This window comes from Cryptomeria japonica, chromosome 1 (genome assembly GCF_030272615.1).
Source record: "Cryptomeria japonica chromosome 1, Sugi_1.0, whole genome shotgun sequence".
Lineage (NCBI taxonomy): Eukaryota > Viridiplantae > Streptophyta > Pinopsida > Cupressales > Cupressaceae > Cryptomeria > Cryptomeria japonica.
In genome coordinates, this window is record NC_081405.1 from 406,094,589 (window position 1) to 406,113,355 (window position 18,767).

General features: G+C 33.7%; 1 protein-coding gene across 6 annotated transcripts in view; it reads left to right on the plus strand.

Moving 5' to 3' along the window:
- LOC131065664 (E3 ubiquitin-protein ligase makorin) overlaps positions 1-16,041 on the plus strand; it is a 64,392-nt gene extending 48,351 nt beyond the window's left edge. For 3 of the 6 annotated variants that reach the window (XM_058000265.2, XM_058000253.2, XM_058000257.2), the window contains exons 2-7: positions 8,344-8,431; positions 8,574-9,361; positions 9,790-9,859; positions 15,032-15,120; positions 15,268-15,361; positions 15,516-16,041. In XM_058000265.2, coding sequence (XP_057856248.1) covers positions 8,344-8,431; positions 8,574-9,361; positions 9,790-9,859; positions 15,032-15,120; positions 15,268-15,301 — 1,069 coding nt within the window. In that variant the 3' untranslated portion in view covers positions 15,302-15,361; positions 15,516-16,041. Of the gene's footprint in view, positions 1-8,343; positions 8,432-8,573; positions 9,362-9,789; positions 9,860-9,956; positions 12,940-15,031; positions 15,121-15,267; positions 15,377-15,515 lie in introns of those variants that run through there. The other 3 variants (XM_058000262.2, XM_058000271.2, XM_058000267.2) reach the window with 3 other exon arrangements.
- The last annotated feature ends 2,726 nt before the right edge of the window (positions 16,042-18,767 follow it).

Below are 18,767 nucleotides of genomic sequence, written 5' to 3' on the forward strand. Positions count from 1 at the left end.
GTTGAAGTTACCAGTGATGTAGTGTCCATCCTCATGTCTAATTCCTAAATATTCAAATTCCTCCCAATATTTTTGGTTTTTAAAATTTTTTTTATGGGCTGTGAACATTTGAGTATGAAAAGGACATCTCCTGTGAGATCTTTGTGAATAATATTGATACAGTTGCTACGTGGACCAATTTTTGTACGTTGAAAAATATAGTGATTTCACAAGACAGCACAAGACAGCCAAAGGCCCAGTGGTGCTCTTTTCTACAACAGCTTCTCAATTCATAAATTTATTACAGAGATTCTAATCTAGATACCTCCTTATGAGCTCAATTTTTTGAATGAGTGATATATCTGAATTTATGTCATGGATTTGCTGCCATATACACTATTTTTCGTAATGGCATTGACACTTCTGATGCTTCAAGAATAGTCATCTCTTGTTGAGGACCTTTTTGTGTTTGATTCTCCAAATATATTTTTAATGCGTTACTTTTCTTGCTCCTAACTTGATTTTCTTTTGTCTAGTAGTGCATTATAGTAGAGGAGTCAATGATTTTGGAGCTACTTCATAGGACCCTTTTCTTGCCTGGTACACACTTGGTTCAAGGATTTGAAAGGATTGCATCTCATTCTCTATTTGTTTCGAGGCCATAAAATTTATTGAAACTTTTCTGATTGGCTAGATTTGGAATCCTCAGTTTTTCTACCTTTAGTATTACCTTCCTAAACCTGTCCTTGCATTCTGGTGTTAGGCATCTTATACATCACAATTTTCAGCCAGAATGTTACAAGGATGTCTCTGTAGCATCCAGCTTTCTAGTCTTCTCTATATCTTCAGTCCATTGTTTTTTAGTTAAAATAGCTGGGTTGTATAGGGGCCCCTGCCCATGAAATAGAAAGCTCATTACAAAAGTAGCAAACCTAAAAGGCCTATAAAGAGAAAATGAAAAGGTTATAAATGTCAAATCACATAAAGCAAAACTTCCCAAAAACATCTTGTAATGTCCTCACTTTGAAATACAATTTAATGATAACAATAAAATAAAAATAAAAATATAAAAGAATACAATTAAATATAATTAAGTTTTAATTAAGTTAATGAATGGTCAAAGACATGAAATGAAAAGTTGTGACTCCCTCAAACATGAGATGTAAAAGGGAGAAGAGAACCTCATTTGAGGGGATAATTTGGGGAATCAGAAGTGCAGATCTGATATAAATAAGAAGTGCAGATCTGAATGTGAAGGTTGTGTTCCTTTCAAAAGGCGGAAATGATGAAGAGTTGCACTCTTTTAAAGGGTGCTAATGGTGGAAAGGGCGTGTCTCTTGCCAAAGGGGCATACATGATGAAGAGGTGTGACCTCTCCCTCACATTGGAGGATATAAAAAGGAGTCTCTCATTTGAGGAGGACATCCAAGGGAGATCAATTTGAAGAATAATTTATTATTCTCAAAGGGCAGCAATGAAGAGTGATGGCTCATTTCTTATGAATAGGTGTGACTTCCCACAAATGAAAATATAAAGAAGAGATTAATTCAATTGAGAAGGGGAATTGGAGGAACCATCCATAAGATCAAAGAAGACAAGAAAGTCAATGGATCAATATCTAATATCAGAATTAATAAGGGTGAAAATTAGCAGATTTTGATTTTTACAAGGGCAAGATTCAGGGCAATCCCAAAAGGGGACATTACAAGTGGTATCAGAGCCAGGTTCTTGCCAGCCTGTAGGGTAAGGATAAATCGTTTATGCATTCTAATCAATGAGAAGGGATGTATTAACTCTGTCCAAAATATGGCAACAACTAAATGACAATGGCAAGACAATAGGAGAGATTGTTAAAAACTTAAAACATACGTGTATTGTGCAAAGAAGAAAATCAAGTATATAATATATACACTAGATTAAGAGAGAATATTATGGAGATCTAAGGTGAAGTATATGAAGAGTTGGTAACAGACTTTTGAGAAGAGATTGTGGATACTTTATAACAATATTATGATCAGATTATGGAAGACTATAGCAGATTTGTGGAAGAGATTTATAGTTAATTATGGAGTAATGATTACCCCAAGAGATGGTTCTAGTCCCGGTTGGATGCTCTTGCCTCTTGTGGATAAAGTGAATTGGCCCAAGAGATGGTTCTGGTCTTGGTTGGACGCTCCTGCTTCTTGTGGATAAAGTGAATTGGCCCAAGAGATGGTTCTGGTCTTGGTTGGACTCTCCTGCCTCTTGTGGATAAAGTGAATTGGCCCAAGAACGCTCTTGCCTCTTGTGGATGAAATGAATTGGCCCAACAGATGGTTTTGGTCTTGGTTGGATGCTCCTGCCTCTTGTGGATTGGTTACTCCGAGAGATGGCTCTGGTCTTGGTTGGATGCTCCTGCCTCTCATAGGTAAAATGATAGATTGATTGGCCCAAGGGATGGATCTGGTTCTGGTTGGATGTTCCCACTTCTTGTGGACCAAGTAAACTATATCTACATGTGTATGCTTGTATCTGAATATATTCATGTGTCTACTTTGTGTTTTCATGTGTATGCTCCGTGTTTTATGTGTATACTCAGTGTTGGACATATCTACTACATGAATATATATGATTACTGATTTCTATCATTGTGAATTCTATTTTTTTGTTGACCTAGAAAGATGAATTTTTTTAGGAAAGAGTATTGCAATTAAGATCTTACATGTGTGTCATGTTTCTAATCCTCGTCTCAATGAATGAAGATTTCACCTTTGTTGTCTCAAGGAAACAACCAAACATAGTTCTTACCGTAGTAGCAAAAATAGTTTGAGAAAAAAATCAACAAACCAAAAGTACAAGATTTTTTTGAAAAAATCGGCAAAAAATTTGATTTAAAAAAAACATAAAAAATTGTAGAAAAAGAGACAAAAACTATTTTTTTAAATAACTTAAGTGCATTTGCATAGCATAGAGATATAAAGAGCAAATAAAATAGAGTTTAACCCATGAATTGTAAAAAATAATTTTTTGTTGTTTATATTCATATTGCTGATTACATAGGCAAATATTCAGTCAACTTTTTAAGAGGACAGTCACCAAATACACCAAATAGTTGTCTAAGTTTGAGATAAAACATTAACTAAGTCTATGAAGTAACTGAGATCAAAGTTAACATACAAATAGTAAAAGTGGAAGCCATTTTGAAGTGATCCAAGAATTTCATTGTGATTGAGGCAAGGAGTTTTGTAGGGTTGATTCAATATTTTAGAAAGCTTATCAAATCATATTCCACAATTGCAATGCTTTATATCATATCAACAAAATCGTTTGAGGAAGCAAACCAAAAGTATAAGATTTTTTTTGAAAAGTGGGTAAAAAATTGGATTTTAAAAAATTGTAGAAAAATAGACAAACTACTTTTTTTTTTTACTTAAGGCCATTTCCATAGCATAGAGATATAGAGAGTAAATAAACTAGAGTTTAACCCATGAATTGTAGAAAATAGATTTTTGTTGTTTATATTCATATTGCTGATTACATAGGCAAATATTCATTTAACTTTTTTAAAGGCAGTGGCAGTCACCAAATACACCAAATAGTTGTCTAAGTCTGAGATCAAAGATTAGCTGAGTCTATGAAGTAGCTGAGATCAAGTTAACCAGACAGAGATCTAGCTATTGTTAGGAATTTAGTAAAAGTGGAAGCTATTTTGAAGTGATCCAAGACTTTCATTGTGATTCTAGGGGTAGTTTAATATTTGTGAAAGCTTATCAAATCATATTCCACAGTTGCAATGCTTTATATTCCCTGATGGCAATTGGTAAGTCTTTTATATGGGGTAGAATTCAACAAAAGGCATTTGTTTAGCTGAACTAAAAGATTAGCAAGCCACTAGTTTTCAAAACCTAGCTTGCAACTACTTTTTTAGGTAGAGACAAGTTCTAGTTAACTATATCAATTATAAATTTAAATTCATTTATCTATATCTATATATATATTATATATGTCTTCAGACGTTTAGTGTTGTGGTAGAAACACTCCATTGGTGAGGCAACCACCAAGGTACAAACCCCTACTGGGCCATTGAGCTCGTGGGCTTTCTGACTTTGTTAGGTTGTTGAGCTTGTGGGTTTGAACAAGTGAAGTGTGGGGAATGATGAACCCCCCGAAAATGGACAAAATAACAAAACTTTTCAACATTGATTCCACATTGACTTTGATTCCGTCTCAGATCAACCCTATTTCTAAGCAATTCAGTAATTTCACAAGTTTTTCTAGGGTTTTGTAAGTTTTTACAATGATTTTTTTCACTGTTTTTGCCTTTTTTTGGTGTTTTTAACATGATTTTAATGTGATTTAAATGGAAAAAATCATTGAAAATTAAGTCAACAATTGGTCAATGTTTTTTTTGTGAATTGGGATTTTTTTGTGGAATAAATCGGCTGGCTCAAGGATTAAGGATTAATCAGGTATAATTGCGATTTTTTGCAGATTATTGCTTCTGTGGTTCTTACAATTACAATTGATGAGAGAACTTGTTTTAAGATTACAAATCTTCAGGGGTTAGCTAGGAATCCTTGCATTGAGGAAATTTAGTTAAATTGATCATTGCTTGAAGACAAGCAATCTTGAGTGGGGCAGGCTGTAATGCCCCCACTTTGAAATACAATTTAATGGTAAATGATAATAATAAAATAAAAATAAAAATATAAAAGAATACAATTAAATATAATTAAATTTTAATTAAGTTAATGAATGGTCAAAGACATGAAATGGAAAGTTGTGACTCCCTCAAACATGAGATATAAATGGGAGAAGAGAACCTCATTTGAGGGGATAATTTGGGGAATCAGAAGTGCAGATCTGATATAAATAAGAAGTGCAGATCTGAATGTGAAAGGTTGTGTTCCTTTCAAAAGGCAGAAATAATGAAGAGTTGCACTCTTTCAAAGGGTGCTAATGGTGGGAAGGGTGTGTCTCTTGCCAAAGGGGCATACATGATGAAGAGGTGTGACCTCTCCCTCACATTGGAGGATATAAAAAGGAGAAAGTCTCATTTGAGGAGGACATCCAAGGGAGATTAATTTGAAGATTAATTAATTATTCTCAAAGGGCAGCAATGAAGAGTGATGACTTATTTCTTATGAATAGGTGACACTTCCCACAAATGAAATTATAAAGAAGAGATTAATTCAATTGAGAAGGGGAATTGGAGGAACCATCCAAGAAAATTAGCAGATTTTGATATTTACAAGGGCACGATTCAGAACAATCCCAAAAGGGGATATTACACATCAAAAAAAAAAATGCATTGTAGAAACAATACAACATGAAATTGCTTACCTCAGAAATTCCAATTATAAACCACCAGATAAGCTTATCCGTCACTTGTTTTTGTTTGAAAAGTAATCTTGAAACCATTTTTAAAGACATTCCTTTGTGCTTTTGCTTTATTGTTTTCAACCATTGCCCATGCACATTCTTGTGGAGAGAATCTCATCATCTTCAATCCCATTATCGCTAAATGACCCTACTTCTGATGTAGAATCATCTCCATACAGCAAAGGATCAAGATATTTGTTTCAAGGCAACTCTGAGTGATCATCTGAATTAGCATAAGAAAGAGCTAACAAATTTAAGATTTACTCTCAATTCATTTCCTTGCCACTAAAATGTTTTCCCAATAACTTGAGGCAGCACTTTACCTTTATGATTTCCGGCTTGAGGACACACCTGATTGGCCTTTGATCCTTCTTGATCCTTAACCCCAAACTCATTTTAAGGTTACTATATTACCTTATTATCTTGCTGACTATTCTGGGAAGAGACTAACGAACATCCAGCCAAATAATATTGAGGGGTGGCATCATTCCACCAAGCTCTGTTTGGCCTGAAGGATTTTGGGTTTCGTACATAATTCCTCTGCCTTATGAGTGACCTGAAAATAATCTCAGCTGTAAAAAATGGTACTTTTCATACTCTTAAGGGTTGCTTTCAGATATTCTTACCAACTTTCAGATCTATTTCTTCTGGAAGACCATTTTAGAAATCCATTTAAACTAGAATCCTTGCTGTCACCATCAATTTATGTCTTTGGGTATTTTGGAGAAATAGATAAAAACTCTCCTAGAGTATCACCAATATTTATCAAGGTGGAAGACAACCAAAAATGAAGAGGAAGGTTGAGAATTCTTACCTAGATTGGAATAATCTCGAAACTTTCTGAACAAGGATTGATACCTGGAAACCATGGCTTCAAGAACAAAGTTGTAGAGTCCCAAAACCATGGATCTTTCTATAGTAACTTGTTCTTGTTCTCCAGAAAGTCACAAGCAACTACAGAAAACCCTTGCATATAGAGTAAATAACAACTGGAGCTTACAAAAAATGGCTGCCATGTCGGCAACATCCATTTATTTAAGCCTAGGAGATAAGGTTAGGAGAGCTAAATCTACCAACCAATTTTCTTATAATGCTCCATCTCATCTATCCCCTCCTCCCCTAGTCACAGCACATAGCCTGGAAAAAATGTAGTAGGGTTTTTGTTTTCCAGCTCCTTTTTAATTAATTTATTAATTAAATAAAAATATAATGTCTTGTTAATTTCAGTCCATTATTAATTTGATAGAAGTTGTGATGCTTTTGGCACCATTATGTCTTTTGCCAATTGCAAAAATCAATTATTGTTTCTTTATTTCTACTTATCCTGTTTAGAATATTATGCTTTAAGTTTCAACATCTTTTTGACAGACATTTTACTTGAGGCGATCTTTGATCCAGGTAATCAGTTTGATGTCAGCCATAACATCAAACTAGAAGACATTTATGATGTTAGATTTTGTATTCATGTTCCCATCAAATTATTTACACTGATAGGCTAAGGGATAGGTTTAGACAAAGACTTTCCTAATTCAGTCACACATAAAGCCAGAGGGCTTTGCATAGTGGCCTTTTCAATGTTTATCATTTCACCAATTTTCCTTCCATCTTCTCTAGGGATGCTAATTTTTCCAATGTTCCAGCATCTTTGAAAGCTTAGAAGCATATAACAGCATTCCAATTACATGGAATTGATGCCGCAAACTGAAAGTGTAAATGGAATTCAATTACTTGGGTCTAAAATGAGAAACAGATGATAAAAACTCGGAAAACTAAAAAATGCTGAAATATTCATAAAATTAGGTAAAAGAAAACTGTTTTGTTATTTCATGCCAAATATACTGCCCAGATTTAGAAACAACATAAGAAACAAAAATGTAACTTGTTCAATGTTGCGAGTTACAAATTGTAAATTGTCTTTGAGCCTATACTCAAATTCTCCATCAAGCACCATTTACAAGTTAAGATATAAAACAAAACTTGAAAACACAGTTAGCTTATGAGGCTACATTATGACCTGGTTCCCCTCTCTTTGACTATGGTCAGAAGGTCAGAAGGAATATGGAAAAATAAAAGTAACAGAAATCATGTGTCCTATAATATGTCCTAATTGTTTTATTCTGAGAATCCTTTGATTCCTTGACCTGCAAAATCTTGTGTTCACCTGTTCTATGGCATTATTTGATCATGGAATGAAAAACTGTTTTAAAGAAAGCACAAATTGAGAACAAAGTATTAATTAGTGAATGGAAGCCATTTTTTGACTGGTAGAATATTGAACTACCCACAGTTCTTTGGTGGATTATTTGAAAAATGCTGGGTTCAGTCAAAGGACCAGTTTCCATAAAAAAACAAATCAAGCGGTCCCAACACGGTTTTGATGCCAGGCAAAACTAACCATGTTTTATTCCTGGTTTTTGATTTTTTATGCTTAAAAGTTTCTTCTTGCTCAACTGGCGTACGGAAAATAACCCCAAAAATGCTTTTACTGAAAATTTTACTTGAGGTATGTTCTTTGTTTTCTGTTTTCTTTCAATCCATTCCATTAGGGCCCCTGTCAATGCCAGTAACCCATGAAGCTCTTATTTATCAATAATAAGAAATCATCATACTTCAAATAACCCTTTAAATCTCCTTGGCTATCTAAAAAGTTAAAATGCACCGTATTTTGTATCTGTAAATTTATTTCCTTTGGATGCAACTCAAAAAAATGCTAATGACGTGTCCTTTTGAGGGATTAGTGTTTCACTGAAATTGCTTGCCATCAGCTTTTGACTCTAAAATATCTCTGTTGGGTCCTCTCTAAAAATTTGCATTTGAAATGCTTTAGGTTTTGCTTGTATAGTTTTCTTAGTTCTCTAAGAGAAGCAACATGCACTGTATTGCCTTTTCTTATGGTAATTCCATTGCAAGTAGAGGACTCTTGACTGTGATTTGTTAAAGTTATCACAGTTTTGTTCTTGTTTCAATAAATTTTTTGTTTTGATGCTACGTTGTGTGTAACAGGAGTTTATGCAAGTATTTTATGCACGGTGCATGCCTCAAAGGTGAGCACTGTGAATTCTCACATGATTGGAAGGATCAGTCAAACAATGTAAGTCCTGAAAATCATTAACAAAAGGAAAAAGCATTCATGATAAATTTAAAAATCTATCTAGGTTCTTGGTTGTGTGCTCGTGTGTTATATTGGTTTGTGAAACTAATGATTGTATTTCTTGGGTGATCAATGCTTGCAGGTGTGCACCTTCTACCAGCGAGGAGTGTGCTCTTATGGAAGTCGATGCAGATATGATCATGTTAAGGTTTCACGTCCTCAAAGCATTCTTTCTTTGTCACCAAGTTCTCGTATAGGATATGAAGCAGAGCTTAATCGAACTACTATACATAGTGGTTTGACATTGACTCAGAATATTCCAGTTGGCTGGAACACTGGAGATCTTTCAGCTCTGAGTAAGCCTTATTTTCCTCCTGTGGGAAATGTCTGGACACCTGGTTTACAGGACGAGTCTTCAACTTCAGCAATTGAATTTGCAACAAAAACTTTAGATGGTGATGACCAGCCAATATGTTCATTTGCTGCTGCTGGGAAATGCCCTCGTGGTGACAACTGCCCTCATGTTCATGGAGATCTATGTGCTACCTGTGGTAAGCACTGCTTACATCCATACAGAACAGTAGAAAGAGAGGAACATATCAAACAATGCCAGCGTAATCAGAAGCGTTTAGAAGCATTACGGCACAGTCAAGAGATTGAATGTAGTGTATGCTTGGATCGGGTGCTAACAAAATCAACACCTGCTGAGCGTAAATTTGGCATTCTGTCAGAGTGTGACCATCCCTTCTGTATATCCTGCATACGCAGCTGGCGAGGGAATACTCCAGTCCCTGGAATGGATGTGAACTCTGTACTACGAGCTTGTCCTATTTGTCGAAAGCTCTCTCATTTTGTCACTCCAAGTGTGATTTGGTACTCAAGCCAAGAGGAGAAACAAGAGATCATTAATAACTACAAAAATAAGCTCCGGTAATGTTTATTTCTTTTTCAGTTGAAGGATGTTTTGAAATACTTAAGAATGGTGGGCCATATTAAGTTTTAGTATCTAAATGTCTTCTTGGATGCTAGTGATCGTTTAGAAGGCAGTGAATTCAAACTTGTTCTCTCTTCAAGTATTCTTCTGCTATGGATTATATCTGCTTGGGATTATGCTGGAGAAACTTTAGATATTTAGATTGCAACCAACTTATTTTCATTCTGTACTTTCCTGTAGAATCTTATTGCAGTCATTTTGTTGGTCTCATTGTTCTATCTCTTGAATTTTCCAATTCTTTCTATATAGGGTTGGAAAAAAATTCTATTCTGAACTAGATGTTTTTAGCATGTGTGCAAGAAGTTGATACTTTCCCAGTCATTACTTGAGATTTTATCATTTCCTGACACTGTTTTGCTTTCAGTTCCATCGATTGCAGGCATTTTGACTTTGGAAATGGAACATGTCCTTTTGGAACCAGTTGTTTTTATAAGGTATAGCCTGTTTGGTTGCTATAAAATTTCAAATTACACATTTCTTTTGCAAGCTGTTTTTTAACTTCATCCAGTCTGTATGTTGAGGATTTCCTAGGTCAGTATTCCAGCAACAGAGTCGGTGCCTCTGAGCATGTAGGGCATGTATTACGAATAGCATAATGGTCCTTCTTGTTTCAACAGTGATTCCTGCAACTCAAGTTTCAGTGTCAACCAGCTTCAACTTTCTTGGCCGGTGGATGTTCCGACTCTTTGGAACAACAGTACCAATGAACTGCAATACAGGAGCAGCCTAGTCTGTTGTTTCAGGTTGCACTGGAGAATGAAGAGAATGATTCATCCAAGGAAAGAATGTTTGCGGATGGTAGTCTTCAGTTGAACCCTCAGGGAGGAGAAATCATGGACAATACTGTGTGGATTGCAGTCTTCAGTTGAACCCTCAGGGAGGAGAAATCATGGACAATACTGTGTGGATTGCAGACATCAGTTGAACCCTCAGGGAGGAGAAATCATGGACAATGCTATATATATATATATATGTCACACACCTATATATGTGTGTGTAGGGTTTATACATACATGTACACATACACGTAGTCGTACACATACACATATAAACACAAAATGAATGCCAAAGTTCTATAACACTAAGGTTATTGAATATATCTACATACATGTGTAATACATATACATACACATATACACATATAAGCGCACATATACATGAACAACTACACACACACATGCACTGATACACGTGCATGTAGACACATACGTGTATGTATGTGTGTACATAAAGAAATGGAATGCTAAGCTTCAAAATAAAATTTCACAAAAAAAAATGATTGTCAAACTTCAAAACACAAACAGATAGTAGAGAAAATCTTACTTTGCATATGATTAAAGTGAAGCCAATTCATCGTATGCGAGGAATATCTCCAACAGAATTAGAAATTGTACCCAGAATAAGATGTTTAAATCTTCCAAAATTTCAAACTAGTCGGCCCCAAAACATATCATAAAAGCCAAATTTATTGCACGTAGTTCATGCAAATTGTTATACAAAGATGTCAATTTGAGTTGCAAGGCAACTGAAAATGATCCTTTTCTTCATGCAATCAACTAAACATGTGGTGGTGTTGACTCTGCCAATAAAGAGTTAAAATTTTTTCTTTGTAAGTTGAAAATCCAATTCCTTGACATTTGCTGTAATATTTTGAAATGGTTTGTGTTCAGAGAAGAGCAGCACAGCGAACAGTAGGTAATTAGATCTTGGTAGTAGTGAGTTTGATGTGACCTGACCTGCCTTGTGCTTGTCCTATTAATGAGTGCCAATACCTGTCCTTAATCAAGTAAAAGTATAACCCAACAGCAGGTGTTTTGGTTTTTTGAAGAAAATTAGTTTAAACAGTGATGTGATTACTATATAGTGATTGTATGGGATGTTTATCAAAAGAGCTAGTTGATAGTGGAAATGGCCCTGCAGTCATGATTACCTCATATTTTATTTTTTTATATATACAAGCTTGTGGAGTGAATATTTGGTAGAATCTTAAGCCCCGCCTTCTTTTATATATCATACACCAATCCCAATATGGAACAGTTTGAGAAAGGAGCAAAAAGGATATGGGTTCATATCTTATTGTTTTCAGGCTTTTTTAATCTGGGTGATTCTTAATAGCAGATTTTTATTCCCAGGGATTGACTGTAGCTTCGAATTTTGAATTTCATTTCTCCCTATTAGCTTCTATGAATCAGGTAAGTGGGTGTTTTTGAGGCTTTTGAGGAACCTGATGACTAACCATTGAAATTCTCAGTGTAGATCAAGCGCAGGTTGTCTGAATTTTTTGCTGTGAAATCTGTTGGTTTTGGAAGAGAAAACCAATTATAGGAACACAACTTTTCTAATGTATGTTAACATTTCATAGAAAACCTGCAGATTTTAAACCACGCAAATGTTGACACCATGGCAGCAAAAATTGTTTGGGGGAGAAAATCGGCAAACCAAAAGTATGAGATTTTTTTGAAAACAAATGGATTTAAAAAAATGTAATATTATAATAATAATATAATTAAACATATTTAATTATAATAAAATAATTATAAATTTATTATAATAATAATTATATATATAGTATTATAATGTAAAAATATATAATCTATAATTATATATATAGTATTATAATGTAAAAATATATAATCTAGTATTTGAATTTCGGGTCTTTCTGCATATTTTTAATTTATAGTCAAATCATAGTATAATATAATAATATAACTAAGTTGCCAGTACACGGGATATGGAGAAACACAATATTTTTAAAGAAATATACAGAATTGTAAAACTAAATAAATTTGATAGTATGATATTTCATCAGTGATCAATGCCAAATGCCAAAATGGTAGTAATAAAGTTAAAAATTAAATGCCATTTGATAGTTCAAAATCTCAGTATTGTGTTAAATGACATATTTATATGCCTAAGGTCACAATTCAAATGAAAATCATTACAATTACAAAATTGACAATCACAAATAATAAGTGTCTTCAATCTTCGTCAATCTTCAAAAGGATCTTAAAAATTGTTTTTGTTGTTACTTTTTGGGGTGTAGTGCCTTTGGGTACTCATGGGTATGCCTGTATAAATTAAATTAATGCAGAAAAAATAAATATAAAATTTGAATTTCAAATATTTAATAATTTTAAATTGAATATTAAATTTAAAAAAATACAAAATAATATTAAAATTTAATTCACATTTAAAGTTAATCGATTTAAAATTTGAAATTAAAATTTTTATTCCAAACTTCTAATAATAAAACATTTAAATATTAAATAATAATAATACATAAAATTGTTAAATATTAAATGACTAATGTATGTGTGTATATATAATATAAAATAAACCATTGCCATATAAATCATAACTAAATAAAAATAATAGACCTCATAAAGCATAGTAAATTATTTATTTAAAGTCACGTGACCACATCATATGTTAAAATCACCATCGGTCGAGCAAGCATTGGTCAAAGATAGCTGGAAGCCTCAGAAGCCCTGAAAAACCCTAACAGAAGAAAATGGTAGGGCATGATATTTTATTGCGGTTTAAATGCAATGGAAGGGAGAACGAACAGTCAAAGTCATTGCCCACAATTTCAGAAAAATATGGCAGTTTTAAGAGAGAAAAATCGTGACTGGTTTTGCTTCTATGCAGTATATTCTATTTATGTGTACATCTAAGTCTGCTGCAATCAAAGCTTTTTGATTTATAAGACAGTCTAAAATAAAGCGGCAACTTTTGTAGAAATTACAATTGTCTCACAGTGTTTTCTACTTTATAATAATGCTGTTGAAAAAGACATTAGTCTCAAATCAAACACACCGATCTTTAGGTACGTGTCCAGGAGCAAATAGAAAAAGATGCATCAGGTCTTGCACTATAAAATAATGATTTCCAGCTCAACCAATATAAGAGAAACACCACTCTAACAGTATAAACAAAACAACAGGTAGGAGAGAAGAACAATGATGCTGGCAGCTCCAAATTGTTGAAGTATTTGAGAATGTTTGTTGAAATATTTTAAGGTCTGAAATGCTGTCAGTGCAGGATAGTTCATGCAACAATGTGTAGAAGGAAAAGGTGCTTTAAAAGACAAATGCTAATTTGTTTACAAATAGTGGTCAAAAGGTGAAAAAAATGAATAAATCATTTTTTAATGTGCATTGTGTATTACATGGCACTGCTAAACATTAAAACCTTCAAAATTATATGCACTTTGGCTATATTCTTATATGTTTGTGTTGAAACTTATGAGGCCTATGATAAAGCCTTATCTGCAAGGTTTGGGTGGCAGTGAAATCCATGAATAATGGCAATAATAATAGCTGGCTTGCATTCAATCTGTTGGTTCTCTCTATATCATTGAGGTCCTCAGCAGGTCCAAAACAATGAAGAACAATTATAGTCTAGACACCTGGGTACAGCCTATGTCACAGTTTTAGCATTTGAAGATTAATTTGGGGAAACATTATTTAAGCAATCTAAAAGAAATGAGTTATGATTGTCTCACCTTATAATGGCTGTAAATATTGCTTTGTTTATTTATTGTATACGAGGATATGATGAGGAACAGAAGACTGCAGAATCACATGACTTGGCTGCTCTCAAGTACTGGAGATCTACTACTCACATAAACTTCTCAGTAAAAGTAACTTGCATTTATTGCTAATGGATGAGAAGAACAATTAAAAAGTACAGATGATATATGTTTGTTTCTCTCTCCTTTCTCAAAATTTATAGTTGCACCCTTGTGAGGAGCTTGAAACGAGTAGAACAAGTCTTATTCTTCTGTCAACTTGGATAGCTGAGAAATTGAGGGAGGAATTCTTCCCGTCAAACAGAGTATGGTTCTCCAAGAAGACAGATTGTCAAGAGAAACAGTAATAGGCCCATTAATTGATTTCTCTCAACGGATGATACTTGTTTTGAGAAATACCAATGGTAAAACATCAAATAAAAGATAACTAAAATCTGAGTGTTAACCCAAAAATGAATAAATTGTAAGAAATAAATGACTTCTTACTCATTTACTTAAACACTGAACAAATGAAAAATATTCTAAGCAAAAAACTGAATTCTCTAAATCTTACTCAACTTTCTTCAAATATCATGCCCTTCAGATTCTTCATTTGAAAAGCTTCAGGTCATCCCTGCCCTTGCCCCTCCATCCTTTTCTCCCCGACCCAGCACAAATTACACACAAAAGCAGAAAATACAAAAGAAAACTCTGAACACTGAATATAAATAAGAAGTCCAAAAAAACACATTGAACACGGACTATAAATTATTAAATAGAGACACAGGAGGCATGACCATGCTCAAAATACGCAGAAAATGAATAGAGAAAGAAAATTTACATTTGTTATTCAGGAATCGGGAAACCATATTTTGTCTTCCTTTTTAGTAAACTATCACATATAATACTAGCTTGAAGATGTGTTTATAGATCTGACAGCTGGCATATTTTTTTTTATAGTTTTTTAAAGTCTTATTAGTCTGAAATCTGTGTAGTGCTTTAGAATTTCACTCTATAATAAATTTACTGTCTACATTATTTACCTATATAAATTTGTTTATGTGATTATTTAATACATTTAATTGTGCGGTTTCAGCATGCACACAAAGATGGAAGACTAGAAGAGGTAAAGCTTCGGCATCTTGGCACTGCTGATGGAAGTACAGTGATTGCAAAAAATGTTAGGTCTGTATATGAATTCACAAATAAGTGAATTAAAATTGGGTATACTAGTAGCCCAAATTTTAACACTTTGGTTGCATGTCTACAGAGAAGAGTTGTGTTAATTTTGAACTAATTTCTGATACAAATCTATTTTGTTTTTCACATCAGGCTCTCTGAATTTCTAGGAGAACTAAATATTTGAGCACCTGGCTAAGTTTCGAAAAGTGACAGCAGAGTTTTAGCCTTAAGCTCCACCATAAGCGTAATTTTTTCATCTGTTAAGCATAATTTTTTCATCTGTAATTTTTAGTGGGGTCTTTGACTGAATGATAGAAAATACTGCATTCATATATATAGGTTCCAAAATCTTATTTCATTCTTTCTAATACAAATTGACTGACAAAGATATTGTGCAGGGAATTTATTTCAAATCATGTACCCTCTGACTAGCTTGTTCTAATTGAGGGCCTTGGCTGCAACAAATATTTTGATGACTTTTACATACTAACTGGCAGTATTGCAATATATTAAGAAATATATTATCGTGCAATGCTGCTATTCGAAATTCGGCGTTCAATGCATATTGACGGCAATAATCTGTTTTAGCCGCCCATTTTTGTATGTAATTAATTTTTCTTCAATAATGTCATTGGTAGAGGCAACAATAATGCCTCTGATATTGTTTAGTGAGGATAGCTAGCTACTCAATCTCAATAATTGGTAGAAGAGTGGGTTTCTCCTTCATAACCTAGTTTCTTAGGCATAAATGGCAGCTTCTCTTCTTGAGGTCAACTGCTAATAACGATTACTTTCATGACATATTTGGCATCTTTATCCTCATTCAGGTACAGAAAAAGGTGTGTATAGAAATGAATTGACTTTGGTTGTAACTTCTTTATTTGGTAGCTTTGTTATATATGTATTTGCTATCTATTATTTTTATTTCTATTACTAGTAGAGATTGAAAGTGAATGCCTCTTGTAAGATGGATGGATTATGTCAGAAACTGTCACTAAGTGGCCAACTAATTTGGAGGTATGAGTTTTTCTTTAATATCATGCTTTCATCACATGTAAAATGCATCTTCTCCATTGAAAACAGCCCTCCTTTGAGGAAGTAGTATTGTTTGATCTCAAAATATGCACCTTGTGCCTCATGCAACGATCATTGAGATTCTTCCCTTGATATTCATCTTTGACATGATTCTCCCCGTATATATTTCTTGAGCAAATACAAGTTACTAGTTCCCTCAGAAAAACCTCCAGATCTGGGTCCAGTTCATTCCCAGCCTGGGTTCACGGTTCAGTCCTCAGTGGGTGTGGACTTTGGAGTCCAAAACCCATGGAAGGTTGAAACTTTTGTGAACTGCAACCATCTAATTGTTTATTTTTGTTTATATTATAAATTTTTACTTTTTCTTTGCACATAAATTTTTATCTTTCTAATCATATTTCATAGAAAGAATAAATAAAACATGTTAATGGTGGAGAACTTGTACAAATGATGCCTTTACAGGTAGGAAGATGAACAGTATATAAGCAATCATTCCCTGAGGCTTCCCGTTCTTCTACTTCTCCATACAATGCTGACTAATGAGTGTATATATTAGATGGTGTTATTATTGTCGGTGCTGCTGCTGTTTTAAGTATGTATGCTGCTTTCACTTTTTTTCTTTTAGTCGAAGTTTTGGGGATTGTGCGGCTGCTATTGGATTTTATGGCTTATCTTTTTAGGAATCTTGGACTGTTGCCATCTGCATTTGAGTTTTGAAAGCAATAATATTGGCTTCACGTTTAAAAAAAAAAACATGTTTTATTTTTGTGCACCTTGTAAGAGTACACTGCATTTATTTTTAAAATTTCTATTTTTTCTGCTTTTTCACTAGATATTATCCTCGATGCCCCTACCTAAGAATAGCATGAAATAGAGCTCTTGATGATGTCCACTGAGAGGTGGTTACAGCTTTTAATATTGAGGTAAATACAATTATAATTTTTTTTTATGTTTTTGTAACCAGAACCCCTGGACCTGAATCCAAACTGGTCTGATAACTCAAGCACAAATGAATAATTTTTCTTCCTAGAGATTATGTGTGCCAAATTCGAACATTTTCCTCTGTTTGATTACCAAATGAAATTGTCGAGGAAAACCTATTTATTTCTACTGCTTTCGGTTCAATTTAGTCTATGCTTAAAGATATTTAAGAGGTCGATGACCAGAATGAACGTAGTTACTTTGCCAAACAATTAGTGCTTTCACTTAAATACTTTTAGTACTGTACACAACATTTTATTCCAAGCAGATTTTGGAGAAAATACACTATTTAACTTCATTGACATGGAAATCGTTGCTTAATTGCACCACCCACAAAAGAGAGGAAAAAGTTGGATAGTATCACAAAGGCAATAAATTCAACCTGATGAAACTGTCAAAACATTGCAAAAATACAAAAAGCTAATAGATGTAAACTTTTCTCTCTAGTTGAATTTCACTGATGTTGTAACTTGAGCACTGGTAGAAGGTTCAACACCTCATTATATACACCAAGTATAACTCTATCACATAAGATAGATTTTGTAGCACCAATGTAGCACCAACCACGTTAACTAAGAGAATTTGACAACCATTCAGATGTAAATCTCAGGAAAAATATGATTTTGCGAATTCATGAGGATGCCACTGATGATATATATTTTGTATATCAACACCCGTTAGAGGTGACTAGATGTTCATCACTTAATACTTGGACGAATAGTTGTAATTCCATACCCGAGGCACAAACTAATATCATTTAATTGAATTCCATTAAATTGATTGTTACGACAATCCAATTTTGAAATAGTTTCCATCCAACCATTCTATTCGTCACGAGATTAACTTGTTTTAATTGATACGGGCATTGGAGTATATGAAGCGAAGGAAGTAATAATATAGGAAGGTGTTGACACTTGTCTTGCTTCCCCTGAATTAATAACATACTTAAGACACACCCACGATATGTAAGTCATATGAATCAATTTTGGGTTGGTAGCAAAAGTACATTCTCATAAGCTATATATTGGCCACCCTCAAGATTTGAACTGAAGACAATAAAACTATAAGAGCAAAGAATATATTTTATTATCCCTTGTAATATAGCATTTCTTAGGAAGGCCTTAACAACAATTGTAATGCTAATACAACCACCATATCTCCATATCTCCCTAGTTTATTTGCTTCATGGGTAACACGAGTCAATGGGATAGAAATTCAATTATTATATGACAAGTTTTATTCATACTCTTAAAGCTCTACATAATAGTCAAGCACAAGCCAATGTTGACGAATCACTTTTATAGAGATAATATATAGATCTTTTAGAAAATATTAAAGAAAGGTTGCTTTCCATTTCCCAGCGAGTTGAAAGGGCCAACAACCAATAGATGTCCAATGAAAGCATTGGAAGAATTTGGATTTTAGTTTTTTAGTTTTTTAGTTTTTTTTTTGTTTGTTGAAGGGTTATTTGCCTTGGAAGCCTATGCAAAATGTATGGAATTGAATTCATGCATGCTACCTAGCTAACAATATTATCCTTTTTGTTCAAACCAATTAGGTATAAGATGCTTTTATATACAAAGATTTATACAATCTATCCTCTTTGTTCAAACCAACTAGGTATAAGATGCTTG